Genomic DNA, 24,027 nt, shown 5'->3' on the forward strand with positions numbered 1-24,027 from the left:
TATTTAAGAATCACAAACCCCATTTTATTCTGTCTCTGTTGGAATGCCCTTCCTGGATCAGTGGTGATCAAGGCTTTAGCTCATCTGGGAAGCACTGGAGACAGCCGACCAGGCCTCCATATTCTTACCCAAAAAAGGAGACTAAACTACTGGATGTTACCCTCCCCCGTGACTTGTCTTCCCTTTCCAGCGACTGGCAACACGACTCACAGCCCTGGGAGCAACGCGAATAGCCTTTGGCTTTTTCATCCTTATTCCTTTGTGGGGGTTGTTTTGGCATTTCTCTCACATTCTTGTTTTGTGTGTTTGTTTTCTCTTGACTCCTTGAGAACATATTTGAAGGGCAACAGATTTATTCTCAAGGATGTTGGATGGTTCGTTTTAAGACGGTATTTTGTAGTTGTGGAAACAGAGTTATCTGGAGAAGAGCCAGAACTGGAGTGGTCTAGACAGCCGGGAATGGTGGATGTTCTGCTGGTTAGGACTTCATAGTGCCCTGGGCAAGGGCCACCCTTCGACCTGGACAACAGGAGGGGTTCTGCTCTGGTCCTCCTCTGCCATCCTTTCCCAAGGCGGAGTGGGGTGGGATGCCTGAGAGGCCAAGGGGACATCGCCACCTGGAGCGCTGGGCCCTGCCATCTCTGCTCCCCTGGGCTGAGGTGCCTGGGATCCAGGACCTTCTACCCCGAAGGTCCCCAAATCTCTTCCAGAGCCTGCTGTGGCTCTCCCCCCAGTCAGTGGCAGTGCAGATGTCCTGAGGCTGGGCTGGTGGTCAGGGAGCAGCCACCGCAGGAGGAGCAGGGCAGGGCAGGGGCTGGCAGAGCTGTGGAAGCACATGTGGACCTGGGCCGGGCAGTCTGTGGGAATTCTCAGGCCCTCCCTGTGTAGGATAGAAACGGGGAGGACGGGGCTTGCTGCCAGCTCTAGCCGATTTATTTGCATATCTAAGAGAGAAAAATGATCCCATCTTATACATGACTATACAGCAGGAAAGAGGATAATCAGGACCTACTGTTTGCAACTGTTGAGGTTTAAATTGTGTGCCCCTAAAAGACGGGTGAAATCCCACCACCAGGTGCTTGTGGATGTGACATTTGGGAAGAGAGTCTTTGAAGGTGTAATTAAGATGAGCCTCTACTGGAGTAGGATGGGCACCAATGACTGGTGCACTCATAAGGAGAAAGATGTGAAGACACAGACACACAGAGAAAAAAGCCACACGAAGACAGAAGCAGAGCCTGGAAAGCTTTCACAGCTTAGGAGCACCAAAATCACAGGCAACCATCCGTAGGTAGGAGAGAGGCATGGAAGAATTTCTTGCTCAGATGCTCCAGGAGGAATGGATCTGCAGACACCTTGATTTCAGGTTTTGGGGATCCAGAGCTGGGAGAGAGAAAATTTCTGTTGTTTTAAGCCATTCAGTTTATGGTACTTTGGATGGTAGCCGTAGCAAACTAATACACAGTAGATAAATTATTTTGCAAAACTAGATGTTTGCCGAAGCCATGTTATTGACACTGTAATGGAGATTACCTTGCTTTGATAATACAGCAACCTCATTCCCTGAGGTTGGCCAAAGCTCTTATTAACCTTGGATAAAGAGTAGAAATAGAAGATTATTTTCTTTCTAAAAAAAAAATTATACATTTATCTCCAAATAAGGTTGTACAGGCTATTACTTGGTAATTCTTGACAGTAAAAAAAAATCGGTTCTCATTTACTTTCCTAAATGGAGGAAAGTGAATCAAGAAGGCCCTACTGGGCATGAAGATTAGAAAGACCATAAAGACAGAGGACCCTGTCCTACATTGTCTGTCATCTTTGCCTCCAATCAGATGCTACAGGAAAAGCTGAAAACACATTACCTGACACAGTGTGTGCCCAAGATATTAGTATAAGTTGTAAGGAAAAAGGGCCCCCTAATCAAAAAAAATTGTATATTCTATGTAAAGTTAAATAGCTTTTTCATGAAAGGACCTCTGATGGGCTTCAGTGTGCTAATATATATCATGGCACACTAAGAGAAGAATATAGCATGTCTCTTTCCATGTTTATTTTATCATAGAACCTTTTATGGAAGAAGTTTCTGAAACTGGACCTCCATGGACTAACTTTGGGTTGTAAGCACCTAAAATATTCCTTCTGCTGATGCTTCATTTGGTCAGTGTGGGATGAATAAGTCTTTTCCTATCATCTGTACATTTTCCTTATTTTTCCAAATCTCCCTCCATTTCAAAACTCTGTAACCTTTGACCCACAAACCATTACCCACCTCTGTCATATATACCTTAGTTTGGAGTTTAAGATGTTCTATCCAATATAAAAGAAGCACTGAGTATTCTTTTATTCTAGATACTTCATTTTCTTCTAAAGAGTTTTTATTTTCTTTGCAGTTGATATGGAGCCTTTTTATTGGGATGAACCATGACTGACATTTAACTTATAAAAGTGGCTACTTCATGTGGTTTAACCTAATACACTAATATTATTAAAGAGTTGTTACAGTTACCGAGATACTTAATTCACCAAAAGAGGCTTAGCCACTTCAAGAATTTGGCTTAATACTTTTATAAATAGACTGGATGGTTGGCAGGAGAGATCACTTATGCTTGTAAATGATACCAAGTTGGCTGAGATTGACAATATCATGTAGGACCAGACAGGAATGCAAGACGATACAATCAGTTTGACAGAATAATGTGCACTTGATAAAATGAATCACAATTAGGGTGCAGGGAAGGTTTTGTTTGTAAAATAGAATAATTAATTCGAAAAATGCAACAGGAATAGAAACACTTACATGGACTGGGCCCCATGCAGGGGAGTTTTAAAGTCATAGCCAATCACAGATCCAGGCTCTGCCAAGCATGCCCAAATGGCATGCCTCTGAGCCATTCATTCTGACCGACCATCTGGACTTCATCATGTGGATTTTGGCTGCCACCTCGAATGACTGTTGGCCTGAGATCAATGATTCCATTCCATTGTGGCTATGAATTTCAGGCATTAAGACATAGTACTGTTACCTTGAATAATACAAGAATTTTCTCTCTGTAACCCATTCAAACTCTACTCACCTTCCAAGGCCCAGTTAAAAGTCAAGGAAGTGTAGAAAATCTTTCCCCTCTTATTTCTGTAGGTTGTAGACTACCTCCCTCAACTTAACATAAGGTCCAACAAACATTTCTGGCTGAAGATAACACAATCCTCTTTGCATATTAGCCTCAACTTTTCAGTTTGTAAGTTCCTTGAGGGCAAAGACCAAGGCTTGTATGTGTTTTGTACTTCTTTCTAATATGTACTCAATAAAACATTAGCAGGATTCTTCAAGCAGGACTTAATAAAATTAATAACCACAACAATAAAAACAGCAAAATGTTGATTTGAGAGCATGGAAGGTTGAGAAATTTTTGTGGCAGTAGATGAATATGGCTCTTAGCCTTTTGACTCTTGAACCAGATTACCCCATCAAGAAACAAAATATATACTTAGTTTTCATGTCAATCTTATCCCAAAGTGGTATTTAATATATCTATACAATTTTATTACATATCAAATTCAAATAAATATAAGGCCAATGTTTAGTTTAGTGGAATTTCATGTGTTATAAAATGCAGTTAAATGGAAATTGTTTTTACGGGGCTTTTGTGTCTTGAATATGCCGGTGCTAGGTGGACTCCTTTAAGTGCTAAATTTTCTGATCATGTGGCTTTTCAGACCTCTGGTTTATTATCTATCCTAATGTCTCTATGAGTTAAGTGAATGTTTTTAGAATGATTTATTGAAGTTGATTATGAAAATAAAATCCACATACTTCATTATATGGTATATACATAGGATTACCCCTCAGTCACTGTCGTATACCTGTGTTTGAATTGATTATAGCTCGGTCCAGAACCAACATCACTCTTAAGGTCCTTAGTTACAGTAATGGTTTCCTTTGGAAAAGCATTTGAGTCTAACGGGATGTTGTTAACTTCTCAGGCCACGGTGCGTGTGACTGTGGAAAGTGCAGATGTGATGGAGGATGGTCTGGGGATGCTTGCCAGTACCCAACGACCTGTGCCCTGACAAAGAAACAGAGCAACCACATGTGCAAGAATTCTCAAGATATCATCTGCTCTAATGCAGGTAAGAATTCAATGCCCTGAGAATTCTTAAATGAAATAATCCAACGTGGGTTTTTAGTGGAAATAGGCAGGCGTTGAGAAATGTTGAACCTCTGAGTGAGACTGCTTTTGAGCATATTTTTTTGAAGTGAAATTCAGATAAATCAATTGGGGAAAATGTCCTTTTGCTGAGACTGGCAAGTTGGATGCTCTCCAGCTGTTCCAAATGCCTCCTTCAAGTAGGACAGTCCCTGGAAACACCACCCTGACAACATTTTAGGTAAATTGTGAGCCGTGATTTCGAATGCTGGATTAATCCTTTTAAAAAGGACTTGTATAAACCTACTTAATTATCTTCTGTTACAGATCAAGGGTGCTTTGAATTTATACCTTGGCATCAAATAGAACCAAACTTTTCAAATCTCATGGGGGTTTCCGATGCCCTGGATGTGAAAACCATTGCAGAATACAGTGAGAGCAAGATTTTTGTTTGACTAAAGTATTTTTATATCTGATAGACGTCATTTAAAAATATTTCTTAGAAATTTACAGAGGAGCTGTTAAAATTAATTACCAAAATCATATAAAACACAACAACTGGGGTTTTGGTTTCAATGGTGTTCAGCCAGTGTTACTATAATTAAATACTCTTTTAACAGTTGGGTACATAGAACCTCAAAGTCAGTTTTTTCTCAGCCCTGGTTGAACTTGAGAATGCTCCTGTCCTACACTGGAGGCTCTGATTTAATTGCTTTTGGGTCTGATATGGACTATAGTGGGGTTTTTTTTAAAGTTCTCTGGGTAGTTCTTACGTAGATCCAGGGGTGTGATCCTCTTGCTCTGCATGCTAAAGGCCAGGCTTTGACCACATAAATGAGTATCTTCCCCCCTGAAGCTCCCATTGTTGGTAGAGTCCTTCTGCATTCAGAGCTGGGAGCTTTCCACAGTCTTTGATTGACAGGAATTGCTCTGTGTAGATTCAGTGCAGTAGGGTGTTTTGCTGATAGCAATCAGGTCTACTGCCAAGGCAAGCTGTGAGTGGTGCCTCCGGGGGACCGGGACGAAAGTGCTAACGGTCAGATTACTTTCTGTGTTCACTGATACTCTCCTGGCTTCTCTCCAGCACTTCCGTTTTTCTTTTCCTCTCAGTAGAATTTCTCTACTTCCTGTTTATGACACTCACCCTCTAAACACACACATACACACACACACACATAGACACACACACACACTCACCATATAGCCTCTTTTGTTTGAAAACTTCATGTTTTCCAAACTTCTTTCAGTAATAAGACTTGAAATCAATTTCAGTTTTGTTTCTTTGTACTCTATTTTCACATTGATGGATGGATTAATTGATTGATTGATTGGGTTTCAAATCCAGGATTATTTTTTCTTTTTAATAACACATTATAACCACATAGGGGTTAGTTTAGGAATCCAAAGATGTTTCAATGTTAAGGAATCTAAATGCATGATTCACTACATCAACACATCTTAAAGGAGAAAATTTACAGAAGTGTTTCAATAGATGATGAAACACATTGGATAAGATATAAAATACGTTTCTAAGGTATCTCTACCTCTATTTTTTAAACATGGGTACAATACTTTTATGTAATCTTACTGTCCATATTCCAGTTGTGTCAACTGACCCAATAATGCCTTTTACATCATTGCGCCCACCTCTGTATAGGATCCAGTCTAGGGGCAGTGTTACGTCTGGCTGTCATATCTCTTCGATGTCCTTTAATGTGTCTTTAGACAATTTCCACAGGCAGCACAATCATTTTTTCTGTCTCTTACTCTCCTCTCAGTTTCTAAGCCTTTCAGGTTTACTTTGGGGATCTTACTGTCACATAGCTTTCTTTTAATGCCTACTTCTTCCAGCCTAGTTCAGGACCACTGCCCCCAAACTGCATTAGTGTCTGAGTTCTCTATACTAATCTTTCCCCGTCATATCGCAGCGTGATTTGCAGGAAGCAGCTTGGAACAGAAGGGGAAGAGGAGGTATATGGAATGGGCCGAAGACTGAAGGGCAGGGGGAGATGGAGATGGAGCTGGGGACTAAAGGAGTTCCAGAAGTTGACTCCGTAGGGGTGCAGAATGGCAAGGCACAGTCTGCAGAGCAAAGCAAGGCTCCAGCACCATTGCATCAGGAGTATATGCTGGTGTTCAAGACAGGGAGTCATCCTAGAAAGAGGCAGCTATATTAGGCAGAATGAAAAGTCAGAGCTAAAATAATCTAGCATAAAACAGAAGACCAATCCTAGAAACTGAGTTAACTGGCAACCAAGAAAGAGATGCAGGATGACACAGCATGAACACGCGAGTCTGGCACTTTTGCCTGGGCTTCCATATGCCGTATCTTGGAGCCTCAGTTGTGAATTCTACTTGATGAGTAAGACAGGAAGTCTCTGAACTGTTGTAAACTTCCTGCATCACCCAGGAACAGTTCAGATGTGTGGATTGGAGTGAGCCAGCCTGTGGGGGACGTCAGTGAGAAGTTGTAGAATTCAGAGGCAGAGGCTGTTCCTTCCCGTCTTTCCTGAAAACAATGACTGCATACATAGCCCTAACTGTGTTACACCTCTCTCCCTACCCATGAAGGGCTCCTGGCATTCCAACAGATAAATTCTAAAATTCTTGACCAATATTCTTGATCCTATACTGTCTGCCTTTAGCCTACCCTTTTTTCCACACTAAAGCCAGACTCTTCACTGTTAAATTCTCCATCCTTATTCCTTAGCCCAGGCTCTTTCTTCAACATCACAAGTTTTTTCTCCATCTCCACTTGTTGAAATTCTATCTATACATCAAGTGCCAACTCAAGAACTTACTCCCCTACTGTGCCTTTCCTCCTTCACAGAGCCAGACTGAGGTTTATACTATCTTTATAGCATTTGTCACAAATCTGTTGCAAATGCCTTTGCATCATCTGGTTTCATATAGATATATGTATATGTAAAAATTATCAATCACCTAGCTCTTTCTTCTTGGTCTATGATTTACTTAGTTTTAATTTTATCCATCTTATCTTCTATAGCACTTATGACTTCGCCAATAATATAATAAGCAATGAGAAAATTTGATGAATGGATACGTGGATGGTTGAAAGACAGCATAAATAAATGTGAAAATGAAAAAGACGGGTGATAATTAGAGAACAAAATGAGATGAGGCAATACCATGAATTGTAGCATTAGATTGGAAACGAACTTTTATAAATTAAAATAGTTTTCAGGGAATAAAAGCAAGAAAACGAAGTTTAATAGAAGTAAAATTCACACAAGTATTCTCAAGGAAGAAAAATAACAAGCTCAAATTCTGCAGAATCACCATTTATATGTGACTGTGAGAGAAAGAACCCTTACAGAGGATAGCAAATCACAAGTGACCTGTGTAACAGAATCATGCAGAGAGTATGAAAACAGGAAGTAGTGGGATCCATAAATATAAAATGTGTCTGGAGAAAATATTTGGGAATATGGCTAATATACTCGATGTCTTAATGGGAGAAGACAAAGAACCCGACATTTTCTGGAAGTCTACAGTGTGCTAGACACAGTAGCATTTTTAGATAGATGACTGGGTGATGTATTTATCACTTGATCCACACAGCAGCTCTATGAAGAAGACGTTATTTGCAGATAAGGAATTTGAGAGTTAGAGATAAAAGTAATGACCTCAAATATGTATAGCTAGTGGGGATTAAGACCTGGATATGCCTGGAAATCTACCTTAGTCCTAAATCTGTGCTCTTTCTGGTACACCACATACAGAATTGCCAGTATCCAGTAGCTCATTTCAAATATCCATAGTATCATCTTCTGTTCCTTCCCATCCTTTACCTCTCATACCCAGTCACCGAGTCATCTTTTCTTTCTCCTGAAAATATCACCATGTGTATTTGCTTTTTTCTAAACTCACAGCCATGACCTGGGTCAGCCTCTATCTTCTTTCCTGCAGACTAATGAACTAACATTCCCTCATATCCACTTGGCCTCATTTCAGTTCATTCTCCATATGACAACCAGAGTAACAGGGTGGGAATGAATACCTGATCACATGACTCCCTTGTTGAAAATATTTCAATGGCTTCTCATTTTTCTTCTTGATTCAAGTTGGAAATGTTTAATGTGACCTCTTAGACTTCTGTAAACTGCATCCTTAGTTGCCTTTTTCCTTTCATGACATTTTCCACTTCATTTTCTGCTATACGCCAGCTGTCTTTTTCTTTTTTCTCTTATTTCCTCTTTTACCTCAGAGCCTTTGCTGTTGTTTCTTGCTGGAAATGGGCTTTTTCACCTTCTCAATTCTCTTAGCTATTATTTTTACTTGGCTTTCAGTTCTCAGTTTAAGAGCCATTCCCCAGGGACTCTATCTCTGACTACCAGGTCTCAGTTAAATCCCCTTACTATGTGTTTCTGCAACACTTTGCACTTCTCCCCTGATTTTATCACATTGCTTTTTACTCATATAAAACTTTAAGAGGAGGATTATGGCTGAATCAATCTCCCATTGCATTTCCAGAGTCTAGGATGATACTGGTGAATGGCAAAGTCTCAATTACTCTATGGTGACTGCTGTGATGATCGATTAAAAATTTAAAATAAGCATTAAAAAGGAAGCTCCTCAAATGGACATTCTACTTCTCAATATCCTTTGAATGCCGTTTTATTGTCAGTGAAATCACTCTTGGGGTTGTAGTCAAATCCTCAAACTTGGCTGGGTATGTTGTGTGTGGTAGACTAGATGACTCCAGTGCCTCTGTATCACCCTGAGCTGCCCTGAGGTTTTGGTGAGGTCCCAGGACTCTATGCATAAGAAAACCCACTCTGGTCCCATAGTCATAATGACATGGCTATCAGTTTAACACTGTGGGTATGAAATTATTAGGGACACCTAAGGTTTTCATTTATGCATTTGATAATGAATTCTACAAATATTCATTATATAAATAATATGTTCAAATATTGTGCAAAGCATTGAGTAAATAACTGGTGAGGAAGATAAGCAAGGTTACTTCTCTCACAAAGCTTAGAATTTTCTGCTTTAGTTCACCTAAGACCCAGGTGTAATTAGAAGATATTCATTCACGCATTGATTGGATGGACATGTATAAAGTAGCTCTGCTCTTGGGGAGGTCAGATTCATGAAACTATTAGAGGTCAATCATAATAGCTGTGTGCTATAAAATATAACTGCTGGGCTACAATAATCTCAAGAAAGAATGTTATTATCTATCTCATCATACCCACAGTAAAACCTAATTGGAATACTAAATTGATTCGAATTGGCTTTATCTATGAAAGAGATAGGTTAAAATTCATTAATTATAATTTATATGCATTTAACAATAATTTTTGCTCTGTTTTAATGATTTAGGTACATGTCACTGTGGCAGGTGTAAGTGTGATAATTCAGATGGAAATGGACTCGTTTATGGTAAATTTTGTGAGTGTGATGATAGAGAATGCATAGATGATGAAACAGAAGAAATATGTGGAGGTATGTATATTAACTTGGCAGAAATTAATAAAAGTACTTGATTTTTTCACCTATTTCATTGCACTTTTATTTCTATGAATTTCTGTGCTAAGTTTACTCATTTAAGTTGAACCTATGTTTATTTGGAATACACTTCGTATAGGGAAAGTTAGACTAAGGCATTCAGAGCAAACTAGTACATCTTAAAAATTGTTTATAGATTTTATTCTTTAACGATTATTTATTGAAGTATAGTTAATTTACAATGTTGTGTTAGTTTCAGGTGTACAGCAAAGTGATTCAGATATATATATGTGTGTGTATATGTATACACACATATTATGTATATTCTTTTTCAGATTCTTTTCCATTATAGTTATTATAAGATATTAAATATAGTTCCCTGTGCTATACAGTAGGTCCTTGTTGTTTATCTGTTTATACAGTGGTGTGTATCTGTTAATCCCAAACTCCTAATTTATCCCATCCCCTGTGGTAAAACATGTTTGTTTTCTATATCTGTGTGTCTATTTCTGTTTTTCAAATAAATTCATTTGTATAATTTTTTTAGATTCCACATATAAATGATATCAGATGATATTTAGAGCAGACTAGTACTTTTTAAATGCAAAATCAGATTGTTTCCCAAGGAGAGCCAGATCAATATGGCGACAGGCCAACTGCATGGTTCTGTAGTGGTCCTAGCTGGACTCTATCTTCTCTGCTCACCTTAACTGCTTTTATTCTGCCTCTTTTATCCCAATCTCTCCATTGCATATTTTAATTGCATTGTCTTTCCTGTTCGGAACCATAAAACTTCAAATAGTCTCATGTCCTATTGGGGACATTGAAGGCCAATAGGATTATTAGCCTAGAATCTACCCCTCCCCACCGCACACTTAGATAACTTTTTTCATGATTGTTTCTACAGACCACCATTACCTCAGTCCATTTTTCTGTTGTACCAGTTATTGCATGCTTGCTAATGTCAAGCACTGCAATAAGTACTTCACCTTCATTGGGTAACTTACCAGCATTTGGAATGACTTACCAGGGTTGAATGGAATTTAGACTCCTGTCTGTCTGATGCCAAAGACTGTGCTGTTGACCCCTCACCATAGAGAATTGCCCTGGAGTTTGGAGCTCCGTGAGAAAAGCCTTTCTCACCACCCGCAGTGCCCTTCTCTTCTGCTTACCTATCTGCAAGCTTGTGCCCAGAGAGAGTTTCAGTCGTGCTGGCACAGGAGAGGAAAGTAAACAGCAGTGAGAATCCCTTCAGTTTGGTAAATTCTTCTCCGCTGTTATTAAGCGTTTTAACCTGGTTACCTCTGGCCTCATCTCTCTATCCATCAGTAATTGCTTCTTTCGTTGAAATCTGAAAAGACTCCGTGTATGGAATCCTATCGTGCATACCAGATGGGTGATCAGAGGAGTATTTTCCCTTGAAGGATCAGGAGCAAATGGGGCGAGGGGGAGCCGGAGGGCCATGCAGTGTCACTAAGCTGTCCTTTTGTTTACAGAAACACATTGTGGCTTCAATTCCTGTGGTCCTCCAGATGCTCTTAGTTTAGGTCAGCTTGGTTTTTTCTCTCTGGTTTCCTTGCTGTACAACCAACCAAGATAAAACCAACAAACACGAACCTTCATTTTTCAAGCCAGTGACCTAAGCTGGATGCTGCTCAGACAATTCTGCTGAAGGGTTCATTCCAAAATAATTAGAAAAAATAGATAAATCTACCCACAGATATTATGTGTGTGTCCTGATATCTTATTTCCAATTATTACAGATCAAAAAAGAGGAAGGGAACATGTGTGAAGCCAGTGTTTTCTGATGCACACCACCAAAGCAAAGTCTATTTGCATGTGTAAATATAAACATTGAACTGGAAACAACAGGAAGTGTTTAACTCTCAAGCTTTCCACTCATTATTTCCGTTGGTTTGAGGCTAAAGCAACTTCATGGTGCAAAGTCTCTGACCACAGATACTAGCACTCCAGTAAACAGCCTCTGGGGATGACCTTGACTGGGATTCTAGATTTTTCCATGTGTCATTCACGTAAAACCAGTCTGTTGAGAGGTGATCCTACAGCCCAATAATGGAGCAATTCAAAAGCAGATTTTCTTACACCATTAGTTTGCACAAAGCAGAGAATGATGCTCCTTGTCTGGAGTGTGTATTGTCCTGAGGCTTATATATATATATATTTTTTTTTTGTGGTACGCGGGCCTCTCACTGTTGTGGCCTCTCCCGTAGTGGAGCACAGGCCCCAGACGCGCAGGCTCAGCAGCCATGGCTCACGGGCCTGGCCGCTCCACGGCATGTGGGATCTTCCCAGACCGGGGCACGAACCCGTATCCCCTGCATCGGCAGGCGGACTCTCAACCACTGCGCCACCAGGGAAGCCCTGAGGCTTATATTTTATGTCAATTATTCAGATATGTCTTATTACAGTATTTTCATTTGAGCTATGAATATATCTGCTTAATTTTCCACCTATATCTGCATACAGTATAGCCTTACATGATTTATCCTAGTAATCCTACTCGCCTCTACCTCAATGATTTTTTAGTAAAACCCCAATTCAATGCTGAATTTTATAAATGTACAAAGAATTTGGGTTTGAAGAATGAAGATTTATGACCATTTGTTAATCTCATGGTAAGCCTTACATAGATAGCATCTTAAATTTCCTACAATGACAGAAGAATAAATTTCTGAAGATTTCTGAGATTATAGCGGAAATTCTACTTTTTGAAGTTTTAAAGAAAAACCTGACTCCTAGAAAAGTTATCTTGCTTTCTTCCAGTGTAATCCTCAAGTTCCTAAGGCTTGTGATGTAATACTGGAATGTGATTTTTTTTTGTGTGTGTATACATATAGAGATATTTTGAAGTTTCTAAAAAAAGTATAGCTTTTATATTTTATTATTGATGGAATCATCTGATAGCCTTTATGTTTGCTTAAGTGAACAAATTAAAATTTGCTGTAGAAATGATCATTGTCTATTAGCTTAAAAAGAGGTTTTCTGTGGATACCCCGATTACAGCTCATTTAGACAGAAAACATGGCATGGTATGCTTGGGTCCCTGTCTCTTTTTCTCTATCTCGCTATAGCACGTTCTCTTCATCTCTCGCTCTCTCTGTCTCTCTCACGTATGCCTGCTGGCAGGAAGTTTCATCTGAGAGACAAGAATGTCATGAGACCAGAATATTCTACTGTATTTCTCCCTTCATATGTGAGTGTCTCAGGCCCTACTGACATTCATGCCATTGGCCAGATATGCCATAGTGTTTAGAAAGAAAAATAGCCTCACAATTGGTTTCCCATGGCCCTCTGGGATGATGACTGTTGGAGAAGAGAGAGGCAAGAGCAAAGGCTTTAGCCATAGACTCTGATAAACCATAAATTCCTGTAAACCACAAAGAATAGACTAAAAACCAAAATGGCCCTGGTTTTCATCAGATTTGCAAGAACAAGAGCATACATTCATGGTTGGGTAGCATAACTACAAAAAGGGAGGATATAAAAAGTGATTTGGGATAAAAGGTATTGTCATCTTTTGGGAATTTGTAGGATTGCTGGACATGGGTGCAGGAAGTGATGATGTGACTGTTCATTACAGATTGTTTGGACATAAGTACAAACAAGCAGAGTAACAGTTTACAGCATGGAGGCAGCTGAAATTGTGTGGAGGCATCTGGACACAAAATGATGGGCTTTCCTTACCTAGCATTTGTATCCTCTTGACAGATAGGAGGGGAATTTGATTGTAAGACCAAGGGTTCATGGTATTTTCTTTGTAATTAGTAGTTTAAATGACTACTAAACATGATTTAGCTGAAAACTCTTTTCCATGTGGTAAGACACAACAGCTTGCAGGACACAGTTGAATGAATAGATGAAGTATTTTCTCTGGTTTAAGAAATGGTCATTAATAAGGTGCATCCAGGGAAGTATGCACCATTGCTTTCTCAATGGTTGATTTCAAATATCAAGAAATGCTCTTAGAGTGAATGCTTATATACATTTGAGTTTGATGTACACATCTGAGATCGGAACATAATAGACTTGCACAGTCTTTCATGCCATTTCTTTAAAATTCTGTCATTTTAATCAGCCACTTGGCTAGGACAAGTTAGAGGACACCTTGACTTGCTTTATGTGTGTAATTATGTAGGTATAGGCACACCTATGATGTTTTAGGGGCAAACTATATAATTTGATTATTTTAAGCAAGGGCTGTGGAGCAGGTGGATTATTTCCAAAAGCAAAAATGACCACCAAGAGGTAGAAAGTTAATTCTGCTTTTAAAAGTTGCTTTTTTCCTCACCGTATAAAATTCATTTTGGGTAAAGGCCACGGAAAGTGTTACTGTGGAAACTGTTACTGCCAGGCTGGTTGGCATGGAGATAAATGCGAATTCCAATGTGACATCACCCCCTGGGAGAGCAAGCGAAGATGCACATCTCCAGATGGCAGAGTCTGCAGTAACAGAGGTGTGTCTTTCGTACTCGTTACTATGTAATTGGGAAAAAAACAAACCTCTTAATTATTAACCCAGCATTTCTCTGTATTTCCTTCCATGTGGAAGTCATCTTTTATAGTGTTTGACTTTGATGTAAATCAACATTTCCTATACCAACAAGCTTCTCTTTCTTATTTTTTATTGGGCAGGAAGCAGAAAGATAAGAAAGTTGCTGTCATACTTTCAGCTTCACTGAGCAGATAGTTAACAGAGGGACTGTAATTTCTTTGGCAGCCATCCAGAAATGGCATAGTACAGGGAAAAGGCAATTCTTGTAGATACTTCTGTTGAATGTCTCTTGACTAACAGAACTATCTACAGCATGAGCATCTAATTATCCGGAGAGCATTCCAAAAAAACCTCTTGTCTTAATTATGAGTAAATTGAAGGCTTGTGTTGCCATACAGAATTGATATGGAGTCATTTAACTTTTACATGCAATAATAAAAATGTGATATTGAACAAAATATAGCCATGTGGAATTGAGAGTGACTTTAAGCAGGAATTTAAAAAATATATTAGTATTGCTAACATATAATTTAACGCGAGTTAACTAAGCGTTTGATATCAAGTCAAATAGTTTTAAACACTTTTAGGAAAATCCTTGCAAATACTTGTTCTTTTTCCCTTTGTCAGCTGTACTGGTAGATAAAGAGCCATGTTGGACTCTTCTGACTACTTGAAGATATCAGTGAGTGGTCAATTTCCTTCTATACAGTAGTAAAAATCTAGAAAGCTGGAAACTTATTTTTTTTTCATTTCTCTAAATGAATGATACACTTTAATAGGTAATGCTTACATGAAATCCTGGGCACACAACCGAATTTATCTTTTTACAGGCTGTCATAGAAGAGTGAAATGCGCCAGGTTTCTGTACATAGAGAGAAAGGAAAACAAAAGGCCTGACCTTGGACCAAAATTATAAAGAAAAGTCCTGTCTTTAATTTTTGCAGAGTAGATCTGATTATGTATCATACTAATTCACCTATATTTTCCTTTAATATATAAGCTCTGCATGGACCATGACTGCATGAATTCCCCATTGATGAACATTTAGGCAACTAGTGGTTTTTCAATAACATGAATACCATCATATTTAATATCCCTGTACGTGTACTTTTGTGTACTTTTCCTTTCCTTTAGATATGTTAATTGAAGTGTGCTGTTATATGTAACACACATTTAAAAAGTATATGTTGTGAAATTGCCACCCAGAAAGTTGGACATGTTGTACTCCATACCCTCACCAACTCTTGATCCTAACAGTCTTTTTTATTTCTGTCAATCGTATGTCTGAAATAATTTCTAACTCACTATTGTTTAAAAGTCCTTCACCCCTTCATCATGGTAGCTTGAGTGGTAAACATTTTTATGTTTATCTATCATCATAACTTCTCTCCACAGAATTGCCAGTTGGTGTTCTTTGCCTTTGTCTATTTTGCTGTAGGCATATTTGTCTTTAGATATGAATTCATAAGAATTGTTTATATCTTTGTGAAATTAGCTTTGTCTTTTACATACATATGACCACTTGTTTCAGCTGTTTTTATCTTCTAGTTTGTTTTTGGTGTCTTGCCCCCAACCAAAATTTTAGATTTTTATGTCATTAAAGCTTTTACTTTTTTCCTTTAAATAATTTGCTTTGAGGCTTTTGAATAAAAATGAATTTATTTCATATTTTATGGTTGTATTTTATATCCTTAAATCTTTAATCTAGCTAGAATTTACTTTGATCTAAGAGGTAAGAAAGGGATTTAACCTTGTTTTTTGTTTTTTTTCACAGTGATTAACTGGTTACCCTAAAGATGATTATTAAAATTCACACAAAGTTAATATGATTTACAACTAAGCATTTCTCCTATACAAATCTCCAAACGACCAAAGTTATATCTCTCCACCTACACCAATGTCCTCTATAACCTGAGCTCATCTGATCCAGCCAACCTTACTTCTTAGTCTTCCTAATATGCACCTTCTGCTCCAATGAGTCAGGTCTGCTTAGGATCCCCACGTCCATTCCCACCCTCCTTTGCTCATTCTTGCTTTCTTGACTTTCCTTGAGTTGTTCTACCTTCAGTCCTCCTAGAACATTTCCCATTCTCTATGCTTATCCAAGCCATCTACCTTAATTACTTCAGCCCACACTGATTTCCCCTTCCCCAAACTCTTACAGTATTTATGTCCTAGTTTACAAAACGTTAGTACTTGAGGTGCTTGTTTGTTTTTCATTAGCGTTTTTTTTTAGTCAAATAAATTGTAAGCTTCTTGAGAGCAAGGATTACATCTTACGTTAATTGTGTTGGTATTATCTTCGAGTCAAACCAGCACGGTGCTCATTTCACATCCTGTGATCGCACAAAGTATAGACATCGATAATAACTTTTGTTTATTAAAGAATCTCTACTGTTAACTTTAGATGGTGTTTTCCTCTATAGAATATTTTCCCTGAATACGTGTATTTTCCAAATATAAAGTAACAACAGAAAAAAAAAGAGCAATGTGTAAGATGCTTTCTCTCATGATTTTTCTTCACTAGACCCATTTAAAATTATTTTTACCCTCTAGGGATTTGTGTGTGTGGTGAATGTTCTTGCCATGATGTTGACCCGACTGGAGACTGGGGGGATATTCATGGGGACACCTGTGAGTGTGATGAAAGGGACTGCAAGGCTGTCTATGACAGATATTCTGATGACTTCTGTTCTGGTAAGTGCTCACCTAACTCCTGTTTTTAAATAATAAAATAATCATTTCCCCATTTTCAAGATTTACTCGGCTTCTCACAGAAACCGTAAAAGAATGGAACGTGCCTTCTAAAGAATTCGATATCCATAGCACTCCTAAAAGCAACGTGAAAAACTGTTAGAGGAATCACACATTGGGCAAAGATTTGAGATGAAAATGCACCCACTCTCTGAAAATTAGTCTAATTCCTCACCAAGAAGAACTATTACCTCCAAGTATTGAATACTCAACCATGAAAATACAAAGCTAGCAGACCTGACCGTGAACAGGAGAGGTACCATTATGGCAGCCATATCAATATAGTACAAGACTTAGGGCAATATAGTTCTCATAGGTAGTTTAATGCATTGCTTCTTTGGTATGATTTATATACTAAAATTGTTCTGCAGTGCAGCCTACAATTGAATATCAATTAGTGGTTTCAGAAATTCTATTCCATGAATTTTTATGGAACAGATACTATTTGCCAGGCTCTCGATACTATTTGCCAGTGGCCTCTGGGCCACTGGTACCAGCAGTGAAGGAGACAAATATGATCCTTGACATTATGGAGTTTGTAATCTAAATGCAAAGGAAAAAAAAAAATCCTACCAGAATTTCTAATAGAGCAAAGGGGGGAAAAAAAAAACAGGCAGTCAGATTTATCTGAAAAAGTGTCATTTAGCAAAAATAGAGTTACTCATTTTCAGTCTGGTTATATTGGACAATCGAGAAGACAGAGACATGGGCATATACACGTCTTTATGTTTGACTGCTTGGTTGGTACAAGGATATAGAGAGGAAACGCTGCTTGTCTACAGAAAGTTTGCCAGCAAAGGGAGATAAAAGAGCTGCCCTATTTATGATTATGCAACTGCAAAGACTTCTCTGTCCTGGCTGAGGAGAGCCTGCTGCTAAAGCTTCCCACTGCAGAAGAATTTCTCTCTTCTGATGATCCCTTGTGCTTGGGAGAATTTCCTAAAACATTTCCTAAACATTTTGTCCTTTGGCAGGACACACCCAAAGAAATTGAAGTATACCATGTAGCTCACGGGGACCACATTCTCAAAAAGACACTTCACAAGGCAGCAGCTTTCATTTGTGGTTCCATCCCAGGGCTCTGTGCAGTTGTTGGTGGCACTGTCTTTACTGTCCCACCCCAGGAATGGGGTCAGTCCAATGCCAGAGACAAGGACCAAAGACTATGCCCTTCCCAGGCTTTTCTGTTATTCATTCTGGGTGAGTGTTCTTTATTATCCTCATTATCAACACCATGGGAATAAAACAGCTAACAGCTATTCAGTGACTTCTGTATGCCAGACAATCTGTAAAACACTTCCCAGATTTGCATTTGTTCTTCATAAAAGACTATGACATAGGGAACATATTTATTCTCATTTTACAATTGGGGAAACTGAGGTTCAGGGAATTCCATAACCTGCTGAAGGCTCCACCACTAACAGCTAAAATCAGAATATTAACAAGGTCTCTGAATCTGAAGACATCTAAAGGTTCTTTCTTTACTGAATGAATCTTTGTTTAAACTTAAACTTCAATTTAATATAACATTTATTGAGTGCTAATTATGCTATAGGCACTGTGTGAGATATTAGGGGATTAAAATATAAAAAAGCCTAGGCTCTGACCTTAAGAAATTTACTGTTTAGCAAAGAAAACTGCCACGTAAACATACATTTCAATATACTATCGTGTGGGAGATTGGCATACTCATGCATATGTTTACTTATACTGGGGACGTAGCAATGAACACAACAGATAAAATTCCTCTCCTTGGGGAGTTTACATCCTTGTGGGCCTGGAGAGACAAAAAACAAACAAAATGTATAGTAGGTCAGTGCTATATATTTTCATGGCCATTGTGCTGTAGACTAAAGTGAGCAGAGAAGGGGGTTGAGAATCTCGGGGCCTGGGCTTGTTTGACATTTTAATTAGGAGGGTGAGGCTCTGCACAGAGGTGGTGATGTATGACATGCATCGCATGATGCTTTTGGATCACTGTGCACGTGCAGTTCTGCCCTAAAGGGTAGGCTTATGGGTCAAGAGGGATGGGATGGGCATCCCAGGCAGAGGGGAAAGAGGCATAAGATCTGTGCAGGGGCCTAGAATCAATTTGGTTATTACCAGAATGTACAAGTAACAAAGGGTAAAGCTAGCAAGAAATGAGGACTGAAGGACTTTTTGCCTTGCTGCTGAACTAGACTCTGTTCTAAAGGCAATGCTAGCGATGGTTTTAGGCAGTGGAGTGCTATAGTCACCAGGTTTCTAGTCTGGTTGTCTGGGTAAATGTTGGTGCCATTTACTGAAATGGCGAATATAGAAGAACATTGTCAAATTCGTTTCTAGACATATCAGGCATAGAGGACCAATGGCAAACCAAAGCCAATCACTTTTTTCAGCCTGTTGAATATGCAACTCTGAAGGATCAGGACTGAACATGAGAATTTACAGAGTCATAAACACTGAGTTGTCAGGAAAAAACTGTACTGGGGCTCAGGGAACACCATTTAAGGTTGTCATTTTTAAGATTGTGTGATAAAACATGAATTCACATAAATTAAAATAGGAAAATAAAGAGATAGACTACATATAAAAATCGTAACTTTGTGATTTTCTGATAGGATGCTTTTTTTTTTTTAAACATAGGGAACACTCTTTCTTGTTAAACCCATGATCCTGATTTTGGAGTGAGGTTGGAAAATTCAAAATGACTACATCATAGTGATAATTCAGGGTCATGTGAGCTAGTCCATCTCACCGTGAGGAGTAGGGCCGTGGGGTGAAGATGGGCATTGACACTTAGGCTGACACTTGGATCCTTTTATAAGCTCACAATTCCTGATGCACGTTATTTAGGCCTAGAGTTACTACATAGGTGGGGCAGGTGGAAGCCATTGAGGACGTCTCTTTGGAATCTGAAATCTTCCACTTCATCTAATCCATCCCTCCTTCCTGCTCCATATTTTCTTCTTTCTCACATTTTCCATTCTTCCCTATGCTAGAAGATTATAGAGAAATTTTAGTGATCAGGCAGTTATGGTTGTGTGGTTGGTAGAGTTTCTCATGGGAATAGTTTAGGAGAGAATTTGTACGTGGTCTCTATGCCCTGGGTGTAGACAGGTAGGGGTGGGAAGAGGTGATGGGGTAATAGGCTGTGATTTGAGCAATAAAACATCAGGCTGTGATTATGATTATTTTATTTATTTGTTGAAGTGAATTAAATGTGGATAGTTCTCCACAGCCTGTCTCCCAGACTTAAAATGAGAAATTTAGGAAAGAAGAAACACATTGACAGAGATCCTGCTCTGTTAGATACCCATCAAGTTCGTTCACACACCTCATTCCATTTTATGTTTGCCCTAACTCAGAGAAGGAGACGTGATTATCCACATTTTTTTTTCTCATCCACATTTTAACAGAAGAGGAAATGTTCAAAGAAATTAAGCAACTTGACAAAGTTCACACTCCCCTTAAGTGTCATCTGAAAACACATTACATGAGCCTAAGTACTCAAGTAATTTAATCTCCTAGTGATGCAAATAAAATTCTTCAATTTTACTTTATTTTGGTAAGGAAGAGCTGTCCTCTGGATGCCCCAAATTCTTATAAGACTAAGCTTCTCTGAACATCATTCTGATCTGGGGCAGGCATCAGTCTCTGGAGTATTTCTTCATTCCCACTATGTCTGTAGAATTCCATATATGATGCTTAGTGAATTATTAGTCTTTGCAGTTTTCCTAATTGCCTGTCGAGGTTGCACCACAGGAAGGGAGCCATGCAGTTGATTACTGAATGTGTTAATACCTTAGTGATACAAGACGGAAGTACCCCAAGTACGTGGATATTGTCTAGTGATTTATGCCGGGCTGGAGTGTAATAAGGCTCAGATGAAATGCAGCTTTATTTTTAGCTCCCATTCTTGCCCTCCTGAGAGTGTTGAGCTTATTTAAGTCCAAGGGAAATCTCCCATTGGATTATAGTTATCTTGTTTAACTGACCTTCGCATTTTATTCATTCATTCCCACTGTATCCGTTCATCTATTCAGAAATGCACTTAAATGTAAATATTTTGTGCCTAAGGCATCATGGCTATAGGGGATGGGATACAAATTTTGAAACATGTTCCCTGCTTCCAAATAAATCAGTTGTATTCATTCTTTCTTTCACTCCTAAATATTGTTCACTGACACATGAATTCATCCACACACAAACATGACTCATATACCCACAAAAATACACACACACGGCTCAAAGATGATACTATTGACAAATTTTGAGTGTGACTAAAATGACAGGGGCATGACCAGCCATCCTGAAGTGTACCAACTGCTCTGTTACTTCAATTCTATGAGCTGCTCCCCTGAATTGACTTTCTGATTAGGAAATAACTTCTTTATTCCTGATGGCTGTTTATCACTCTGGTCTATTTCCCTAAATCCCTTAATAGGAAAAATATGCTGCAGTGTGACTTTGCACCTTTTCAGCTTGTTCCTGCCTATCAAAATGATGAAAATACAAAGTTAGTCCTGGCTTAGAATTCCCTTGGTTTGGGAAGTGGAATCCTTTGATAGAACCATATTACGTGGGGAAATTTGTCTTTGTGGATTACCAAAGCATTAAGGAAAGAAACTGAAGGAAATGATTATGTATATCCAGTTTGCATTGTCTTGAAAGGGAAAATAATATATCAAATGGATTTTTTTTAAAAAATCAAGTACTAGTTAGATCTAACTTATCCCCCCCAACTTTTTTCTCTTGATGGTCTTCATATTACTTCGTAGGAAGCTACTTGTAAATATCAGATTCCAGTTCATGAGCATTTTTTGATCATTTTTCAGGCAAGAAATATCCTCTGTGGAAGAATAGTGTTCTGGAATGGATAGAACTACATTTGTCCTGGATTGATGTTTCTGAGGCTGGATAGCTTAACACAAAAGAGCTCAATGATTACCAAGAAAAAAATAAGTTTTGGTGTCAGCACGCTCGCCTATAATGTCCTGAGAGCCTTTAAAGCTCAGCATGGCCGTGATGCCACTTGATGTGTCTCTTGCTGCCAAATCCCTGCCCTTGTGATGCAGTTCAGGCTGTGATCCCATTTACATACCCAAACTAGACACCATGTTGTTCTTTCGTTGTCATGGATGTGTGTGTGTGTGTGTTTTCAAACAATGCTCATAGGTCTTTTGAAAGCAATTCTCTAATGTATGTTCTGCATATTTGCTGTCAGGGATAAACAATAACATTCTGTACCTTCATTTTGTCGATCCTCTGCCTACAGAGTTTAAAGGAATCCTTGTTAGAATCAATGAAATTAACTCCTGCAGGCCAAATATATGTGTATATATACTCACCTAGATTTGAAAAACTAGCATTGAAGCATGACATTTCAGATCAGTGTGGTAAAATTCACTTCTTCTAGTTCTCTCATTTTCAAGATAAAGTGAGATGAAGCCCAGAAAGATGAACTAGTGACACATTTATTTATTTATTTATTTAATTTTTAACATCTTTATTGGCGTATAATTGCTTTACAATGATGTGTTAGTTTCTGCTTTATAACAAAGTGAATCACCTATACATATACATATGTTCCCATATCTCTTCCCTGTTGCATCTCCCTCCCTCCCACCCTCCCTATCCCACTCCTCTAGGTGGTCACAAAGCACCGAGCTGATCTCCCTGTGCTATGCGGCTGCTTCCCACTAGCTATCTATTTTACATTTGGTAGTATATATATGTCCATGCCACTCTCTCACTTCGTCCCAGCTTACCCTTCCCCCTCCTCGTGTCCTCAAGTCCATTCTCTACGTCTGCGTCTTTATTCCTGTCCTGCCCCTAGGTTCTTCATAACCTTTTTTTTTAGATTCCATATATATGTGTTAGCATATACGGTATTTATTTTTCTCTTTCTGACTTACTTCACTCTGTATGACAGACTCTAGGTCCATCCAGCTTAGTGACACATTTAGATGGAAGACACAGGCCTCCTAATTTCTTCACTTATGCTTTTTTACCCTACTTGTTTAGGAAAGACCTTGATATAGTATGTTATGGCAGTCTAAAGGATTTTCATGCTAAATAGATTTTATCATTTCTAAACTCTACTTTATAAATCAAAACCAAGCATTTTCATCTTCATTTTATCGCTATAAAATGTTTCCTTCTCTCTCTCTCTTTGGCATAACTTTTATGCTGGAATAGAGAAACTTGTGACCTCAGAAAAGAAATTGCAGTTTCAATTTTTGATTTCCTGCCTTTTCTGAAAGGCTAAATACCTGCTTCAGAATCTGGTATCAATACATTGCATTTCTAACTGATTTTCCTAACTCCACTGATAAAATACCATGAAGGATTTTACAGAAAAAGTACAGTTTCATTTAAAGTGGGATCCATAACATATTTTTGACAACGTGTGACTTTGAGTTATTAAAAGATGTAGAACATATTTAATTTTTGTTACTGTGAAAGTAAAGTTATGTTTATGTTTTAACTTGTCAAATTAATCTCTGATCAACATTTAGATTAGGCAGTACCACTGTCGATACTATTTTTCATCGTGCTAGACTAGTTATTTAAACCTTTTCTCTGTTACTTTTACATTTGCTTCTTCTGTGATCTTCATTGGGGCATTTGATTTAGGTATTCCTACTTTCCCAAAACAATGAAACCTTCAAAAACACTCTGTTTGCCACTATTTCATCATTTAACCTGGTTGCCATATATTCACTGACTCTCAGGAATTTCATTATGGATAGTTTAATTTAAGTCATCCATATCGTCATAACCCTTCTTTCCTCAGCTTGAACTTGTTCAGTGGATGTTGGTTTCTAATGGCAAAGTGTAGAAGACGCATTAGTGGATGATTTGAGGAGGGGCAGTGGCCGTCCTGAACTAGGCGATGTTCTCCCACTTTGATACTTTCCTATTTAAAGGCCAAATCTTTTATCCTAAGCCAAACACAGCAATGACACGATCTCATCAGTTCTTTTCAGTGTGTACACAATTGACTGTAGCTGTTTTTGTTTTTTTTTTTGGTTTTTCTGCGGTACGCGGGCCTCTCACTGTTGTGGCCTCTCCCGTTGCGGAGCACAGGCTCCGGACGTGCAGGCTCAGCGGCCATGGCTCACGGGCCCAGCCGCTCCGCGGCATGTGGGATCT

At 38.7% G+C, this 24,027-nt stretch overlaps 1 protein-coding gene across 2 annotated transcripts in view; it reads left to right on the plus strand.

The window, feature by feature from the left end:
- The window catches only part of ITGBL1 (integrin subunit beta like 1), a 206,057-nt gene that overhangs the window by 89,189 nt on the left and 92,841 nt on the right, over positions 1–24,027 (plus strand). For both annotated transcript variants that reach the window (XM_060079597.1, XM_060079598.1), the window contains exons 3-6: positions 3,985–4,131; positions 9,498–9,620; positions 13,958–14,098; positions 16,693–16,833. In XM_060079597.1, coding sequence (XP_059935580.1) covers positions 3,985–4,131; positions 9,498–9,620; positions 13,958–14,098; positions 16,693–16,833 — 552 coding nt within the window. The remainder of the gene's footprint in view (positions 1–3,984; positions 4,132–9,497; positions 9,621–13,957; positions 14,099–16,692; positions 16,834–24,027) is intronic.

Source organism: Mesoplodon densirostris, chromosome 17 (genome assembly GCF_025265405.1).
Source record: "Mesoplodon densirostris isolate mMesDen1 chromosome 17, mMesDen1 primary haplotype, whole genome shotgun sequence".
Lineage (NCBI taxonomy): Eukaryota > Metazoa > Chordata > Mammalia > Artiodactyla > Ziphiidae > Mesoplodon > Mesoplodon densirostris.